We start from the raw sequence: 20,194 nt of genomic DNA, 5'->3' as shown, positions 1-20,194 counted from the left end.
TCCCAATAAATAAGGCAATAAAAATGTATAAAAATATTTTCATATATTTTGATTATTTCCTTAGGAGGGAGTTCCATAGGGAACAATCATTTCTAGTACAACTTTCCTCAAACCCCAAGGTCTTCTAAAGTATGTCTTCAAGAAGTAGCTTTTAAGTTTAAAAGAAAGGCCTATGAACATATTTCACAAACTTCTGTTTAGCTGAAAACATAAACAAAGACAAACATGGATGAGAGAAATTGGTAGTAAGTCCCAACTCACAACTACATTCCCTTAAAACTCAAGTTGTTCCATTTTCTTATAGCATTGTTTGTAGCTGAGAAATGTAAAGCCAGACTGATTATTGCCTACTTTTGAATGGAACTTGCCTATTTTTTATGGATATTTATGTCAAGGGGAAGAACAGAAGGAGGAGGTGGGGAAAGATTTACATCCTCAGCATTCCACACTGTACTTGTATTTATCCGCTATCAAGTTCCACAGCCCTTTCTTCTGTAGTCTCTATCCAGTGATAGAGAATTTTCATTTTATTCATTATAGAATAAATGAGTTTTATTGTTCTATAATACTAGGATTTTCATTCTATTCATTATAAAGTTGCTATTTGCTGCTGCTATTCTCTAATTGTCTCTTCACTCATTATGACCATTTTTTTCTTTTCAGTATTAAAACATATTACAGCAGCTGTTTTAAAAATCCTTAGCTAATTACAGCATCTAGGCCATCTTTAAGTCAGTTTCTGCTAATTTTTTTATTCTCAATTATGGGTTACATTTTTCTACCTTTGATTTTGAATATTTCACATGCCTAGGAATTTTTGATTGAATACTGGACAGAGTGGATAATGTGTTGAAGGGAGTCTGTGTAGGTGTTAGTAGGTGTTGAGCTTTGCTCTGCACCTTGCCATTAAATCACTGGAGGATTCTTGGTTTGTTTTTGTTCTTTGTTAGAACAGGTCTATTTCAGTTTAAATTTAGTTCTAGGATATGGCTTTTAGGCTAAGTAGTGATCCCTACTCTTGCAGAGTGGCCTTTTTGGGATATCAAGAATGACCAAGGTGTTGAGTAAGGTGTTGCCATTAGAATGGCAACAATTCCTGGCACTGAATCACTGCTGGTATCCTTGCCAGTTCTGAGACTCATAGCAGGTGATTGCTGCTAAGCCTCAAAGAGTCTTGCCCAGTTCAGGTATAGCTTTAGAATGGAGCTAAACCTGAGCTAACCATCACCCTCCCCCAACCCCAGACTCCTTGGAAGTCCCCTCTGTGTGCAGTTCCTTCCTCTCAAGTACACTATATCAAAAATTCTAGTCACTTTAGCAGCCCAGAACTCTACTCTCTGCTTCCTTAGCTTGATGCAACCGCAGCTCCTCCTGAGTTCTACCCACCCCGCACTGCAACAGGAAAGTGTTCCACGGCAGAAACTGGGGAGGACATGTGGTTCACTTCGTATTTTTCCTTTCTCTCAAGGATGGCAGCCTTAGATGCCTGCTGCTCAATACCTAGAAAGAAGACCCTATATATTTTGACTAGTTTTACAGCTGTTTACTGTGGAAGGCTAAGTCCCAAACCTAAGGTCTAAGTTGAAATTTAGGCCATGTATTTTTATCTTTTAACTTTGTGACTTCTAGGGAATATACTTATTTTCAGGTCTGTTTAGTCAACCTCCTCGATGGTAGGTCTGAAAGAGGCAGATCCACCTCTGGAAAACCTCTAATTAATCTTCCTAGCATATACTCTGTACCCTAGTGTAATTCTGTGAATGAAGCAATCATAGACTTTATCCACCAATTTTTGGTGATCAAATTTTTACTTCTTAGGAGTCTCAGAAGCACCTGCCAACCCAGTTACCTTGTCAGCTGATTTCACGGCATGTATAAAGAACCTTCTGCTCATGCTTTGAAGTTACTCAACTTCCATTGAGGCTTTCAAACTGAAGACATACAATTTGAATGAGTTCTTGGAAGATAAGTTGTCTGTTTTTCTCTTCTTTGACTGTGTATTCAACTCTTGGTCCTTGTACTCAATGTCTCCCTTGATTTGAAATCTTTTGTCACTAGAGATTATAAACTAGTTCACTTTTCCTAGGCCTTTGTCCACAGCAGAACTAAGGGGAATGACAATTAAGTTTCTTCAATCTGAAAAAACTGGTATCAGAGATAATGTCTTGGCAGGTTGTAAACCTGAGTCTCTATTCTCTTCTCACAAACTGTAATGAAGGTGTCAAAATGACTGAAAGAGCTTCATTTGTTTGGTAGGAATAATGAAGTGATACATGATCACAACAATCATGTCTGCAATGGTAGTTTCAACAGCAAGGAGAGAAACAAATCTCCAGAGCCGTGCTTGGATCTCTGTACCACAGATGACAGTTTTGTCAGGGATGATACTTTTTTAGTTTTTTGCAACTCTACAAATCTTTGTAAAGTTTCTAAAGTATGTAGATTCATATTACTCTTTGAAATTAAGCAGCTGTTCTATAATTTACCTTTACTTATTCTATCTACTGTGTTCCACATCTTATTTTTCCAAGGAAGGTTTCTTAAAAGAAAGGAAAACAGAAGAATAACTTTTGATTTTTGGAATGTGACTTTTATAGGAAATAGTATGCCAACAATAACAGGTAAAAGGACTTCTTTATTATGGCAGTAGATGCCAAAAAAAAATCTTTGTTTAAACAAAGAGGCTCAGCAATTAAAAGAAGGTGACAATATCAGTTTTTCACCATCTTCAGAGATCCAATGCCACTCTTTTCAAGCAAAATGTTGAAATGTATGTATATTCAATTTTAAAAATCAGAATAGTAACAAGACTAAAAATCAGCTTAAAGGATATGGCAAGGAATCCAAGGACAAAGTGAGATGAAGTAGTAAAAATTCTTGTCACTTATCACACATTATTTTATTAGTCATTAGAACTAATAATATCAATGTTTATCCATGTCCATCTCCCATGTTAGAATATAAATTCCATGAGTTTGGAGATAAAATTTACCTTGTAAAATACTGCATCTATGTATGTGTGTAATACTTAATGTATGGTCAATGAGCATGGTGATGAATGAGTAAATGAATAAGCACAAACTGTCACTGGAATTTTACTTCTATAGAAAGAAACTGAATTTTCTCACAAGTGAAATAAAGGGAAAAAAGGGCAAATTAAACAAGCCCTATTCATCAAATGATCACTTTTGAAATATGGAACACGTATCTAGTGCCTGAAATGAAGAATAATCTTTAAAGTGTCTTATAAGATTCAGCTATAGCAAGTTCTTCTAATTATTGAACTTCTATAGTGTTAGTGTTCTGTATTTTCCCATTTCTATTTGCTTTCCATAAATTCATAAAATTTGATGTCTAGGATATCATAATGAACTCTGCAGCATTTTCTACAGAATAAAACCCTAAGTGTTATATGCTGAATTGTTCCTCCAAAATTTGTATGTTGAAGCATTAACTTTTAATTAATGTGAGATATTTAGAGACAGGGCTTTGAAGAGGTGATTAAGCTGAAATAAGGCCATTAGGGATAGACCCTCATCTCATCTGACCGGAAGAGGAAATTTAAACACACAAACATCACAGTTCCACCTGCATAGAAGGAAGATTATATGAGACTCAATGAAAAGGTGGCTATCTGCAAGCCAAGAAAAAAACCAAACCTTTTAACATCTTGATCGTGGACTTCTAGCCTTTAGAGCTATTCTAGAGGAAATAAATTTCTGTTGTTTCAGTCACTCTGTCTTTGGTCTTTGCTACTTGCAAACTAATACAGCAAGTAATGGTAGAACATAAATTTCCATTCTGTATGTGTGTGTGTGCGTGTAAAATTTATATTTAGATTTAGCCAGCTGGACTCAGGTGATCCTAACTTTGTTGGCAACATTCAAACCATCAGTTAGGAGCCAGTTGAACATATGCCTTCTTCTCTCCATTGGGCCTAATCAGGGTGTTGACCTTGGCCACATCAATGTCACAGAACTTCTTCACAGCCTGTTTGATCTGGTGTTTGTTGGTTCTGACATCCACAATGAACACAAGTGTGTTGTTGTCATCTATTTTCTTCATGGCTGACTCAGTAGTCAGGAGGAAGTTGGTGGCATAGTGGTCAAGCTTGTTTCTCCTGGGGGTGCTCTTTCAAGGGTATTTGGGCTGCCTTTGGAGATACAGTGTCTTGTGCCACTGGAATGCAGGTGATGTGCAGATTTTTTTTTTTTTTTTTTTTTTTTTTTGACTGTGAACTCTTTCCAACACCACTTTTTTGGCCTTCAAAGCCTTTGCTTTGGCTTCAGCTTTGGGAAAGTCAGCAGCTTCCTTCTTCACCTTCAGCACCATCTTCATGAACGGGATCACCTCATTAATAGTTCTATTCAGACAATACTTGACAAAGAAATTATTTCAGTAATTTAACTTTAATTTGGACTAATTTATGCTAGGAATCAAATAATAAGTTATTTCCAGAAAGACTATTTACATTCTTCCAATGTAAGAAAAAGATGGTTCTATGGAGAAAGAAATGCACATACAGGAAGTACTGTGACATAAAAAACAAACAGACTTTGCTGAGATTTTATTATGAAATTTGACAGAAAATACATTCTGAAATAAAATTAAAATCCAATACACACTATGACATACTCTTTAGATGTTAGTCATCCTGAAAAAAGAAAAAGAATGATTAGAAAACCTCAGACTTGTAAAATGGTTTTAAAGTACTTGACTGTGAAATTTAGTTCTTCATAAATTAAGAGTAATTTTACCTGTGAAAATGGTATTACTGCACACTTGACTCATCTTCTCCTTCAAGATGAGCTTCCATTCTTCAATAGCCATATTGTGGATTAAATATAAAGATGAACTTCTATTAAAGTAACAGCCACACATTTGAGATTGAATATTGGAGAATATAAAGTAGAAATATCAGTACTAATTTGAGTTTTATAATGGATTAGAATAATTTTATTACTTAAAATTCTACTTAATTCATTTGAGACATACCTTTTTATTCACATGGCAAACTCCAAATGGACCTCTGAGAATTTCTTTTTCAACTTGTAAATATAAAACAATTGGGAAGACAGCACAAGAAAAAGAGACTTTACAGCATGAGAGTGGAGGCATGCTATAATATAGTAAAATAAGAGTCAAGAGACCTGGACTCTGATCCTGACTAGTTCATTACTGTGGGACACTACTTTGGATGTGCAACTTAACTTCTTTGAGACTCAGTCTCTTTTCTTGAAGAATAAGGAGACCTGAGCAGATTTCAAATTGTAGGATTTAATGAGGTAATGATTTAGAATATAATGACTAAGAACCTATTTAAATTGTGCTAGAACTCTAATTTAAAAAAGGAATCACCAGGACTTAGATAAAAGAGAACTAATGAAAACAGTACTAATGATCATTACCTTCATTTAAACTGACTTCAAAAATTCCTTCCGTTTTTGCTAAAAAATAAAATTAGTCATTAATCCAAGTAACTGCTAGCCCAGAATCTGAGAGATTAAAAGGACCATGGAGGTATAATCTTTCCTAGGTTTATAAATACCACTTGAAGACTAGCTATAGTGACTGGAACTTGGGAGGTACTCATTAAACGGAGCCAAGATTTGTGTTTGTTTTGCCCCAGTGCTCATGAAGTCACTGTGTTTTTGAATGTTTATATTTTAATCTCTAGCTATTATTTTCCCCTCACAGTATCATGTAATCATTTCTTCTATATGAAAATTAGTAATAATAAGGGACCATGGGCTTATAGACCATAGAATCCAGCTAGAAATCTACTTGCACAATGAAATCAATGAAATAGAGTCAACAATCTTAGAAAAATCTTAGAAAAAGTAGATCCTGTAGTTTCAAGATCTACCAAATAATGCTAGCATCTGGACCATATTTTATTCATAAGGTATCATGAACAATTTGATTAACACTTTAACAAAGACATGCATTTTAGAACTATTTTTTTACAAACTTAACAAAAAGCTTTACAGAATTTTATATTTCCAAAGTTTTATAAAATATAAATAATAAGCAAATTAAAAATTGGCAACTACTCTTATTTTCTAAATGACTTACAGAAATGGTTAACACTACAGGAAAGACTGATTTTGGAAATGGTGGTCATTAAGATTTTATTAACAAGAATTAAGCAAGTATGAACAGGCAAAACAAATCACTATATGTGTATTACACACATGCACCTTTCTTTAGCGATGCTGCAATTGCATTATATTCTTCCATATTTTTGCTGTTAAACTCACAAGACAGAGTTATGCCTTTTTAGGCTGCTGTTCTTATGCATGAACAAGGAAGTCACTGTCGGCATCATTGATCTGAGTAAGCTGTCAGCCGGGAAACAAGGAAGCTAGGCTTTGGGTAGGCTTTTTGGTAGAGAGGTTAGGGGCTCTACTGTTTGCTGTAGTTACTTTCCTGGAGTTTGGTCTTTGAGAAAGGTAGACTTTTACGCACTGTATATTATGTTTGGGTGACAGTCACCAACACAACAACCATGATCTAGTGCTAGGGCAGAACTTAACAGGAACCATCTTTTTTTCTAGGTTACTATATAGATAGAACAGGGTTATAACCAGAATATCTAGTTACAAATCACACAATGGATTTTTTTTTTTGATCCTTAAAGACTTTAGTAAATTGTCTTAAGAACTAATATAGTAGTACAGTGTTGAAAGGACAAACAGTGAAGTCAGACTACTTGGGTGAGAATCCTGGCTCTGTTATTCATTAGCTGTATAACCAACAGGCACATTACTTACACTCTGCCTCTCTGTTTCCTCATCCGTAAAATAGGGAAGTAACAGTATGTAGCTCACTGTAGTTACATTGAATGGATTAAATAAGAAATATTACTTACAAAGGGTTGGCATGATGTCAGAAAAACTGTAATTGCTAAGTGTGTGTGCGTGTGTGTGTATATATATATATCATCTCCGCTACATCAGCTATACTGCCGGGCAGTAAAAAACAGATTGATTTTCCAAACTTGGGTTAGAATGTTAAGGAATGACATTTTTGCACCTCCCCCCTCCAACAGCGGCAGCAATTACTTTCAAAGAAAAGGTAAAGCTGTAGAAACAAAGTTTTGGAGCCAAGACATTTCAGTCAGCCTTCTAATCAAGGTGGCTTTCTTACTAGTGTCAATTTGAGGGTCTAGGCCTAATTCTTATGTCCTCCCTTATTAGGCCAGTGCATCACTACAAATACAGTTGAAGATATAAATGTCTGTAGACTGAGGAAGAGAGAGCTGGTAATTTTATGAGGCTCAGGATACTTCAGAGCAAGTATAGGACTGGATGATAGGGAACACTGAGCTGAGAATGCTCAAGGAATCCTAGCACTTAAAACAACAACAACACACTATTTATTTTAGAGACAGACAGAGCACATGGGCAGGGGCAGAAGGAGAGGAAGAGAGAGAATCTCAAGCCAACTCCCCACTGAGTTGGGGACCTGATGTGGGGCTCAATCTCATGATCCTGAGATCATGACCTGAGCTGAAGCCAAGAGTTGGGCATTTAACTAGCTGAGCCACCCAGGCACCCTCAAAGAAACCTAGCACTTCTGATACCATAAACATTACACAGAAAACACATCTTAACAGAGAGGTCTTCAGGAGAGTCTATGCATTTTTTTCCCTGAGATTTCACTGACATTTTATGTGTTTTTCAATAGTATATTTCATAACTGTTATTATAAAACTAGACCCTAGTGTAGAGAAAAACTCATTTTTTTAACTGTAAAAACTTTATAGTCTAAGATGGAGCTATCTCCATTTGAACGAAGAGAAAAATTGAGAAGTGAGTTTTCCTTGTATCTATGTTGGGATTAAAAACCACACTGAGGGGCGCCTGGGTGGCTCAGTGGGCTAAAGCCTCTGCCTTCAGCTCAGGTCATGATCTCAGGGTCCTGAGATTGAACCCCGCATCCGCTCAGCAGGGAGCCTGCTTCCCTCTCTCTCTCTGCCTGCCTCTCTGCCTGCTAGTGATCTCTGTCTGTTAAATAAATATATAAAAAATCTTAAAAAAAAAAAACATACTGAAAGACTACCACCAAAACCAAACAAAATTATATATAAAATAGGAGATAGAGTAGTAGTTTCTGAAGATGTAAAATAATCACATATAACAATGTAACTAAACTAAGTTTGAAAAACTTAATAGTAAACATGTTTCCCCAAAACTATAAATGACAAAAAGGAAAAATTGCCAATAACATAAAAAGTAAGCAAGAACATTACCAAAGAACTTCTAATAATGTTCCTCGTCTAAGAAATTTGTTAACTGAAGACTTTCAAATATTCAAGCTCAGATATTTCATGTTACATATTCTATTCAAAACACAGAAAAAAAGAAAGGAGCTAGTCACCACATTTAACAAAGCAAATAAAACCCCAGGATCAAAAATAGGACAAAGAAATTATTTTAAAAAAATGTAATTACATACCGGGTTCCTTTCATGCAAGGTAAAATCCCGAGATAATTAAATTCAAAAAGTTCTTTGATTAAGTCTATGTAGGAAAGTCCTTTCTAACTTTTTACATTATATGACAACAAGTACTAGTTAAGACAGACTATTAAAAAAATTTGGTTGAAAAAGTATTTATGCTATAGTGCTAATATTTAATTAAAGTGATTTAACTATTACCAACTGATTCACTATAAAACCACAAAGAGATAATCAACTCCCCATATTATGAAAAGCCCTTGCCCAAAAATAAACCATCTTATTTAAAAAATGACCAGAGGTGCTAACAGTCAGCCAACGTTAATATGATTAAACAGGGTTCAATTTACAACATGCAGACAATATGGCTGGTACTTCTGTTAAATTTTAGAAATTTAATTTTACTATATATTAAGCTTTATCATGAGAAAAGATAAATCTATTTCAGCTGCCTAGAAATGCACATCATTTAATATAATTCAAGGAATATATGGTAGGCATTTTGGAGGCATAACATAATAATCATATAATAAAAATTTTGGATTAAATCAAAGAATTAATTTATTCATTTGTTGTAAAACAGTGCTTCTCAAGCCTTTAAAAATCCTAAGAGAATATTCAAATTTTTATGACCAATCAAAAAATCTTAAAAGTTTGATTATATTCTGAAAGTTTGATTATATTTTTCTTCCTATTTTAAACTGAAAACCTTGAACTGGATAATTCAAAGTACATTCATAAAAGCATTCAAAATGATTAATATAAAATACTCTCCATCAATCATTTTTACTTGTGTGCATGGAGGGGGAGGGGTGAGTCTTAAGAAAATTCCCATTTAACTTAAGGGTAGTACAGATTATAGAACAAAAGAGTCAGTATTGTAGAGAACCATTTCCTTGAAATTGGGGGTTTTGAAAATTTGAGAAAGATGGAATAAAGGTAGGAGAAAATACAAATAAAACTACAAAGGAAAAAGATCTCAAAATCTGGAAGTATAAAATTGTACTATTTATGACATAAATTGAACCCTGCTTTATTTTAAATAAAGCAAAAATAAAAATAGAATAATTCACATTGTAAGTCAGAAGAACTACAATCCCAATTTAACTGATTTTTAATAATTACTGCCCCAATAAGTTTAGAAGAAACAGCCCAAGAGATTATTGTTTAGCATAGAAATAACAAATTAATATAAAAAATGCAATGCATTAGATCATTTTCTGGTGTTGAGTAACACTGCATATAGCAAGGATTAGAAACAAAAGAGAAATTTCTATTTCCTACCTATATCACTGGCTACCATCTTGGAAAACTTTCTGCTTTTGGTCTTCACTGAAAATAATATTTTGATATAAAAATGTCAAAATCTAGTCAAAGTAAACTAAATGAATTAAACATAATTAAAAGAAAATACTTTAAAATAAAGATACTATACCCTTTTCTATAAAATTATTCATTTTTTGTTCATCATCTGAATTGTGTGGTGATGAAGAACCTACACAAATGAAGACAATGGAAGGAACAGGCACATCGTCAGTCACAAACACTGAGTCTTCATAGGGAAAAGTACAGACAAAATAATCTGGTAACTTCTAAGATTAGTTTCCATATTATTGGCCACAAGAAAATGTCATGAATATAATTAATAACAACTCTTATAATACTACAGTAAGAACAGCAAACAATAATGCATTATCTCCCACAGTAGAGAGATCCCTATTATATATAAATATTAACTTTAATCTATAATTATTTTTCCTTAAGTTAAAACCATTTAGAAAATTCTTTGTATAGATGTTAGAGAACAGATAAAGAAAAATATAAGCAACAATTAACTGTTTCTGAAAGAAAATGCAAAAATTCTTTGACATTAGTTAACTGAATAAGGTTCACCTAGAACTAAGAATCCTGTGCAAGAAGTATACTGGCAAAATATATTTTATGGTTAACTTCCTAGATACAAAGTTTAAAATCACATATAAATTCTATTTTACCATAGGGATCTTTAGAATATTAAGGATATTACTTATAATATTAGGTATGTTCAAATATTTACTTACTTTCTATGAGGTAAGAATTTTATTCTGGCTGTGACTTCCAATAAGTTTATCTAATATTTTTATAATTTTTTTTAAAGATTTTATTTATTTATTTGACAGATAGAGATCACAGGTAGGCAGAGAGGCAGGCAGAGAGAGAGAGAGAGGAGGAAGCAGGCTCCCTGCTGAGCAGAGAGCCCGATGATGCGGGGCTCGATCCCAGGACCCTGGGATCATGACCTGAGCCGAAGGCAGAGGCTTTAACCCACTGAGCCCCCCAGGCACCCCTAATATTTTTATAATTAAGATTTTATTTGTCCCTTTTCCTTAAAAAAACGTGTTTCTAATTTTTCATCACAACTCTTTAATTTCTAACATAAATGTTTTATTTATAAACATAATCTTAAAAAAATCTTAAGTAGTACTCTAGTTGGCAACTTTTATTAAATGATCTATCCTTTATAATAGCACATTTCAGATGACATCTCACCCATAAATTTTCACAATCTCGCTACAATTCATTCCCCCTCTTTTAAGTTCCAATAATCCCTTATCTGTACATTTCTTTAATGATGTTCATCACTTAATACCTCATTTTTAAAAAAGTTTACATACATGTACCCTTTTCCCACTGCACTGCACTTCTAAAAACTGGGCCTCCATTTGATTCACCTTTGCACTCTCTTTGCACTCAGGAGAGTGCTTTGTATGCAGCAATCTCTAAGCAAACATTTGCTGAATGAATAAAAAGCTTTTCTGATAGAAGCAAATACCTAAAACATAACTGGAAGTAAATCAAGTCTTTCTGTACTTTTTTTTTTTTTTAATCCCAGTGAAAGTACTGAACCTTAATAAATAAGGTCAAAGTTTGATCTTCTCTTCCCCTGGAAAAATCATACTTTCTTTGGCCAAGTGGAAAATATTCTTGAAATCTCTCCATAGACCAAGTAAAACCTGTAACATTGGCAGCATCCAATTACTTCTATAATAATCTTAAAAGATTACCCTTTAAAAAACCAAGTTATTTTTGCTAGGTAGAATTTATGGATCCTCATAAATCCTTTATCAAAAAATATCACATAACACTGGAGTCAATGTTATTTTCAGGATTAGAAATGGGTATACTTGTTCTTCAAAGAAGATAACAGTTATAAGATGTTATAAATATTTTAAAATATCACAGTCACCTCTGATAGGAATGTAAAAAAATTATTAATACTTGTTTTATTTGAGATATTTCATATTAGAGCAATAGCTACAATCTAAATATGAATATAAAATTATAAAATGTTTTTTTAGGAGCACTGGGTATTTACATAAACAATGAATATTAGAACACTACATCAAAAACCAATGATGTATGGTATGGTGACTAAGATAACACAATAAAAAATATTTTTTAGTATTTCCAAAAAAAATTTCCAACATAAGCCATAAAAGAAAAGATTTATGTTTCCCCTAACTGAAATTGCCTACTATTCTTCAGAATTTCTGTCGAAGTTCCAAAAATGCTTTCAGCATATTCCACCTGAATATATTTATCAAATAATTACAATTAAATAAACATAGAAAATATTTACAGCTTTTTGGTTTTTCTGGGGTATACGGCAACTCCTGAAGGCAGCATTTATATTATGGCCTATGTAGCCCTGGGTTTTCTTCAAACTGAAATAACCTAATAAATGTTTTTATCATTTTTACATATGCACATGCACACACACACATTTCTGATGCAGTACTAAAACAGAATCTCAAAATAATTAAAGTGCTCGGTAAGGCAATCTGAGTTCTTTGAAATACAAAGATCAAATGGAGATAGCAGAAGTTCTTATGTTAATTCAGGATGACAGAATTAATACTCTATTTCAGAGAGACTGCTGGTTTATTTAAAAACAAATGGAAAAGCCAAACTATATAAATTACTTGTACTTTCTCAGGATGCTCTTTGAATTGAGCTCTTTGAATCAGCTAAAGTGTTGAGACAACCAATTTTGATTATGGGACTTAAATGCTTTTCATAAAAATTTGCTCTTCATTTATATTATTATTTTGAATAAACACATTGATTTTGATAAAGGGTGTATGGCTACTTTACATTTTTATAATAATGGTCCTCCTCTTAGTATTGATGATTGACTCAGTTGAACTCCCAACCCACTTTTATACATTTCTTCTTCTCTCATGATACACTGTTTTCTATTAGCTATATTGGTTTAATAATCTATATTGTATCATTTAACTATTTATATATATCCTACCACACTGCAGAAAGTACTTGAAGCTGGCAATTTAATTACTACTTTCCATTTTAATAACATGATCACCTTGTGGTTCTTCTGATTCACCTCAAACTTACCTCCATCCATTTTTCTTTTTTGACTATCCTAAATTAGTACAATTTGCATGTTTGGTGAGAGAAATGATACTAAATTATTCCTTTATTTCCTTATTAGAACAAAAATGAAGAATGAAGAATGAAGGCAAAAAAGTTACAAATGTGCAAAGTTTAGAAAACTGGCCCAAGATGGGTAGCAAGAATTACTACTATTTTAAGATGGACCAATAGAATATACTATAAGAATATACTGTCAAAGGGTTAGCTTTCCAGAATTTTATTCTAGTTTCTAGTATATGTTTTAGTTCATATGCATGAGTGACATCTATCTCCCGCTCTATGAAAAACGTTTCAGGCACAACTATTATCTACTAAAGTTTGATTTGTTTTTTGTAAAAGCTATCTTTCCTGATATGTAGGAATGCATATAATTCTTCAGAAAATTCTTATATCTTTTGGGGCATAATCAAAGACTAAACTAAGTAAGTTAAGAGTTTTCTAAGATCAGAATTTCTGATTTATTAATGATTTTTGCAGTCACAATTCTTACTTTGTAGTTCCAAATCACTGAAACAATAAAATACCTAGTGTCAGATAAATTTCTGTATGTTAAAGCTATACTGTCCTTTCATGTGGATCAAAAATATATATTTGAAAATGTTCAACAATGTTTGAGTTTCTCAGAGAAAGATTTGGAGGGTTTCTACTTTCACATACTTTTTATATTTATATACTCAAATTTTAATATACTTAATTAAATACTTATCTATATCTAAATTGATAGATGTATATACTATTTATAATTTGGCTTAGGATAATAACGAGTATTAATTTATTTGGGCTGAGTCTTGTCAAAACAATTTTGAAGGTTGTTTAATATATTAAAAGATAATTACATGTCCGAATTATCCAGTCTGGCTTTTAGCCTTAACATATTGACAACTGCATTCATATGGCCTTTAGAGTAAGTAGGTAAGAAGATCAGAACAGTATTGTAGGCAGATGGACAAAGAACAGCAATAAAGATACTACAGTTCTGAATTCCAAATTCAGAAATAACTCTAGTTCTGTGAGATCAGATATACAGTTACTTGCTCCATATTATTCATTCAAACTTTACTGTACCCGTGTTCAGACTTAACATTAGGTGCTAATTAAATAATTCCTATAGTTACATATTCTATTAATGATTCAATTTAAATACAAAATTTAAAGATTAAGAAAACCAGAAGGTAGATATATCTTAAGGTATAACTTGTGCAACATCAGGAAAATGCAATTTCAAAAAGAAAACATCACAAAATGTTACAGTCCTATGTCTAACAAAATGCTAAACTGAAATATGAGAGAGTAAAGTAAAACGCACTTCCCAAAAGTTTCCATGTTTATAATGACTTCTGATGTAGTAGAACCAGCTATGGAAGGGTCAAAATCTAGTGGAGAACCATGTCACTTTATCCTAAGAACAATCTTTGTAGGTAAAACTGATAAATATTCCCAGCCAGAATGATTTAATATGGTAGTTAGAACTGTGAATTCACCTGTAGTAAAGACTCACAAAGTTTCTATCCACTTAAAATAATAATAAAATCATGATCCTCTTAATCTTAAGGAGACTGAAAAGATACTAAAAGTTATGTTCCACTAAAATATTAATATACACATAGGTTACATAAAGACCTATATCACATGGACAAAAAAAGACAACTGCTTTAATATAGCTATAAAATTATATCAAATATCACTTTAACCAAAACCAGAAACATATACAATTAGTCTATAATTATTCTGTCTACAGTTACCATTAGATTATAAATGTTCAAAATCTTTGATAATATTTAAGTGGATACTACTCAAGAATTAGAGCACTATTCTAACAGATGACACCAGGCAAGTCTAGAGCAAAGACAACATTGTAGATTAACCATCTGATCCAATGGTGACAAGTAAAATATATTTTCCCTAAAAAAGTATAAACATAAGAAAGCTAAGTAAATACTTATATGACTCTTAACGGGTAACGGCTGTGGGATTTTATCTAGTGCATTTCTTTTCACTTAATGAGAATGCAAAAAATAGTTATTTTGAGAAAAATATGTGACACAAAATTTCCTTGTAGGTGTTATTTTATAAGCTTAGCTGTAAAAAGGAATTTTCACACTGTATTTTTTTTTTGAATTTTAATTATTAATGAAATAAAAAATTACCAGAAGTTGGAGATTTGCAGCGATCCTCTGGGACTACAGTCCCTTCACTAATATCACACAGACCTGCTAAAAAAGAAAACCAGAAACCAAATCACAACACAAATTTACATACATGCAGTTTCATGCCCTATTTACAGTACACATTTAATGACTGTCCATTGTTAAAAACCCAGCAGTTGAATAGACTGTACTGGCATTGATACTATGCCCATTAACCTTGAGATAGGAAATAGGAGCATTTGATATTAAGAATACTAAAAATAGTATAGTAGTCATTAGTTAAGCAAAAAGAAAAGTTCTAAGAGATAATTTACTATTCTTTGAGGACATTAGATACAAAGTAGGACTTCGCTTAAAATCAGTCATTTGAGAGTATATGATACACTTATTGGATTTCTCTTGAAGGAAAATAAATACTTGGTAGTAAATTTGGTGATTTTTACATCATAGAAACTTCTCAACTCAAACGTCAAAGTGGTTTTTGCTAAGTATGTCTCAAACATCTTCTGTGAATATTTAAAATAATTTTGTGCCTCCACATTTCCAATATTTAAAATACTGTACATTACTTACCTTATGGGACTATACTTCTTAAAAACTATACCACACATTTTTAAAGAGCTCTAAAAAAATACTTCCTTTTCACAGATTTATATGAATTATATAACTCATCTATCTTATAGGATGGCCTAGATTCTTAGGAGAAACCATAGCAAGGTATTTTATGCTGCAGACAGTTAAATTAAATGTAGAATTAAAAAAATGGCAATATGCAGAGTAAACAATTTGCACAGATATTAAGTTCCTTGGTAAATGGAATTAAAAGAATTCCTGCAAATTCTTTAAAAATTACAAATAAACATACATCAGGAATTTGGGATAGCTGGGCAGCAGATGGGGTTGGGGAGGCTACATATTTAGGTCTCAGAAGAAGTTAGCTATTATGCTGACATATGTGCATATATGATCAGTATCAACTTTTCCAATCCTTTGGTAAATACAGACATGATGTCACAGTCCAATCACTAAGAAAGCTTTCACAATAACGTTTTCAGAGAACATGGAGTACCGAATTGAGTTTATAAGAAGGGTTTTCTATTTTGATTTATATATTATTTTTCTTCACTAGGAAGTTTTGAATAATAAGCAGTAATGTTTTTTCTCTTTTTAACACTTATTAAACTATGATTCTGGAAAAAACAAAAAACTAGTTCTTATGGTTCAAAGATGATGGATGGAATTTTAGGTATGCATTTAATCTTTGACAAAATACTTGTTTATATAAATGGACTCCTTCTTGATAGAATACTAAAAAAGCAGGTCTTTAAACAGTAGTGATATACAGAAACATCCTAAGTGTCCATCAGTGGATGCATGGCTAAAGAAAATGTGGCATATATAAAAATGTGGGTGGTACACACACACACACACACGTGTGTATATATATACACACATATATACTTTCAAACACACAATGGGATATATTCAGCCATAACAGATTTAAATTTTGCTATTTGTGACAACATGGATGGCCCTCAAGAACATTACATTAAATAGAGTAAGTCAGACAGCGAAAGACAATTACTGTATGATCTCACTTACATGATATAATGGAACCGAAACTACCCCCCCCCAAAAAAAAACCCAAAAAAAAAAAAAAAAACAAGAAACAAGTTCAGGGATACAGAGAACAAATTGGTGATTGCCATAGCAGGGTGTGGAGGGTGGGGAAAAAAAGATAAAAGGGGTCAAGGGTACAAACTTCCAGTTATAGAATAAATAAGGGATGTAATATACAGCAAAATTATAGTTAATGGTAGTGTAGATATCTTAAAAGTTCCCATTGCAAGGAAAAAAAAATTAACTATGTAGGATGACGACTCTTAGACCCACTGTGGTGATCATTTTGCAATGTATACAAATATCAAATCAGTATTTGAAACTAATATAATGATTATATAGCCAATTATACCTCAATAATAAATAGTCGCGATAGTATATCTACTACTTTAGTGAGCCTAGATAATCAATTTAGGCTGAAATTGGGCTAAAGCCTTCCATTGGGCTCAGGTAAAAGTCAAGTCCAACCCTACATGACTGATTGATATATATGATCCTATGGCTTATACAACGTGGTTACAGTGTACAATTTATGATTTCTACTTACAACTATCTTTTTGGGTCTTTGCCATCAAATGTAGTAGTTACCCTTTATTGACAAAAAGCACACCTTCTTTTTCACATGTTTAAGTAGGAAGCTTAATTTACTATTCAAAATGTTCAACAAACCAAAATCATATGTTATTCATCATAATATATCTACTGAGGTTCATTACATACAAGTTAATGTTAGGCTACAAATAGACCCTGGTTTAATCCAGGGGTTGGCAAACCTGGTCTGTGAAGGTCTAGATTGGTTTTGAGACCAGCTAAGAAAATAAGCAAGATACTGTTCTAATTAAACTGTACTGGCAAAACCCAGCAGTAGGCCGGCTTTGGCTCAGGGACAGTAGTTTGCTGACTCCTGGTTTAATCAATCTTGCAACTGCCAAAATGACTAGGTCACTTCCATCTGCACAATTCATAAAAAATATACATGGAATTCTTCATTAAGTATCTGATTAACTTTAGGAAACATTATGTCAACAGGGTGCTATAAGCCATCAACGTAGTTATGAGGTTAAAAAAGTAACACCAATTTTGATACATTTTACTTTTAGTAGATTCCCGCTGACTTCAGTTGATGGCTCTATTTTCAGTACGCACACAGGCATTTCAATAGGCACACAAATTGTTCTAGAATTCTGAATGATCTGTACATCAAATTTACAGATTTATTTGTCCTTTATCAACTTGAGAACTATTTATAAATTTTCACAAATTCTCTTAATACGTTTTTATTACTTTATCACTTTATATTACTAAGGTCTGCCTTACATACAAAATATAGCTTAGATTTTCATTTCTCTTATTTTTCATAATTTTCAGAAAGATAAATCATTCCTTTTAAAGAAGGGTTGACAAAGTTATTCAGCTCTATATTCTGTTTTTCAACTATCATTTCAAATGATCCCTAGAGTCCTAATCCTTCTTTAATTATATTTTCATTGAAAACAAACATTTTGCTATCCCATTTTTTTAAGACCAACCTGTACTCAACACAGTACTTAATGATTTATATGAAACTTATTATGCATCCTTGATTATATCCCTCATTTCTTATATAGTTTGTTTTTTTTCTTATAATACACACACACACACACACACACACACACACACATAAATATCAACCAGTTTACAGGGCTTGGTAGCTATTTCCTTTTCTATTCTATTGAATATATTCAAGAATTGAAATTAATTGTAATTGTATAGCCCAAATCTTCATTTTTAGAGCCACTTCTTTGTAGCTTTTGAAAATATCTTTCCTAAAGTCATGCACAACTTTGTTCCTCTAATTTCTTTCTTCATTATTATCAATTTCCAAGACTAAGTTAATTTTCTTTTCATGGGGTTTATCACTTTCACATCACCAAAAAAAGATCTTATTTGGGGTTTAGAATTATATTCAGAATAGAAATTTCCCTTTTGTGTCCTTCACTGAGTGAAAAAGTGGTCAGCAAAACAAGACACCTATTAATCATGTTTCACTTTTGATATAATTAAGACTTACAGCAAGCAGATATACAGGTAGTTGAAATACTTTATCACTAGTTGTCCCTGTAAAAATCTCATAATTTTTATTATGAAAACACTGTACACATTTTAGTTATGGGTTCAACTGCATTTTAATACAGCTGTAAAACACAAACTATAATGTTTACAAGATAATTTCATGAGTAGCAAACACCTCACTCTTTATGAAATCATTAGAATCTACTAGTAGTAAAAACATTTTTCCAAGCTAATCTTTAAAAAAAATAGAATTTGGAGGTATTTGGGCTACACTTCTAAAACCTATTATAAAATATGCACTTTTATAAGAATAGCTTTTTATCAAGACAGTTAAAGAATTCTGTTACCAATTATTTTATATTTAATTTTATTTGAAACAATTATATTTTAGAAATAAGGCACAAATATTCTTAAAATGTTAAAGTACATTTTAAAATAACTTAATTTTAATTTACTTTAACTTTTCTTTTAATTTTTATTTAAGACATAATCCTAAATATTGTTATAACTGAGCATAATAATATCTTAAACTGATAAAGAAAAACTCAAATAGTTCTCCTGTACTTAAACACCTAACTCTTCAATATAAAATAAAGCTAATAATAATATAAATAATATTATGAGATTTACTACAGGATAGAGGATGCAATGAAATTTAAGAAAAAACATTTTTGAAATCACATGGCAAAATACATAAATTAAATACATAAGCTTGGATAAGCTTATGTATTTAATTTCTACCAATTTTATGAAACTATTATGAGGTATCAAGGAGAAGAAAATTAATTCATTTTAGGATCAAAAATGTTTTTACACAGGTTTGTGGTAAAATTGCTAAAAGTACTTATCTCCTCTATCATGACAATGTTTTAATTTTCTAATACTAAATATTAGTTTGCTTTATAAAGAAACCTGGTTGGGACACAAACATTTCAATAGCTGTTTTCATATACACAGGACGATGAACTTAAGGAATGAGTATGCCATTTTAGTATATAATGTTTTAACAAACTCTTTTAAAAATAAATGAGAAAAAATGATTTCATAGACAACAAAAAAACATGCCATGACTTTACTGACATGGAACAAGTAACTTACTTAAGGAAGAACGGAGTTTTTTCACAGATTCAGAATATAAGCTAGAAAGGCCGCACATGCAAGAAGTCACAATCAGCATGCCTTAGTGAAGCAATGAAAAGCGAAGGAAAGAAAGGAGACAAAGGTACTAGAATGGTATGGTTGGGACAATTTCTGCTGAAGATAACACATGACAAAATGATCACACACAAAAACAAAAATGGAAAAGAAAATTCAAGCATCAAACCAAAGTGAGAATAAGGTCTATATCCCCCCACCTTTCTTTTTCTTCTTTTATGAACTGTGATACAGGTAGTATTAGCTAATTATGCCATAAGAGCAAATGAGAAATGAATCTCAGAATTTAAAATCGGAGAGACTGAGTTATATGTATAGACCAGAGC

General features: G+C 32.2%; 1 protein-coding gene across 6 annotated transcripts in view; it reads right to left on the bottom strand.

The window, feature by feature from the left end:
• Window positions 1-20,194, bottom strand: part of STXBP5 (syntaxin binding protein 5) — a 170,516-nt gene that overhangs the window by 36,096 nt on the left and 114,226 nt on the right. For 2 of the 6 annotated variants that reach the window (XM_032873133.1, XM_032873139.1), the window contains 3 exons: window positions 15,042-15,107; window positions 9,896-9,955; window positions 9,745-9,792 (listed from right to left, as the gene is read on the bottom strand). In XM_032873133.1, the coding sequence (XP_032729024.1) occupies window positions 9,745-9,792; window positions 9,896-9,955; window positions 15,042-15,107 (174 nt within the window). The remainder of the gene's footprint in view (window positions 1-9,744; window positions 9,793-9,895; window positions 9,956-15,041; window positions 15,108-20,194) is intronic. The other 4 variants (XM_032873134.1, XM_032873135.1, XM_032873136.1 and 1 more) reach the window with 4 other exon arrangements.

This window comes from Lontra canadensis, unplaced genomic scaffold (genome assembly GCF_010015895.1).
Source record: "Lontra canadensis isolate GAN:19392208 unplaced genomic scaffold, GSC_riverotter_1.0 scaffold47, whole genome shotgun sequence".
NCBI lineage: Eukaryota > Metazoa > Chordata > Mammalia > Carnivora > Mustelidae > Lontra > Lontra canadensis.
Note: the sequence above shows the minus strand (reverse complement) of the source record. Positions and strands in the feature narration are given on the sequence as shown.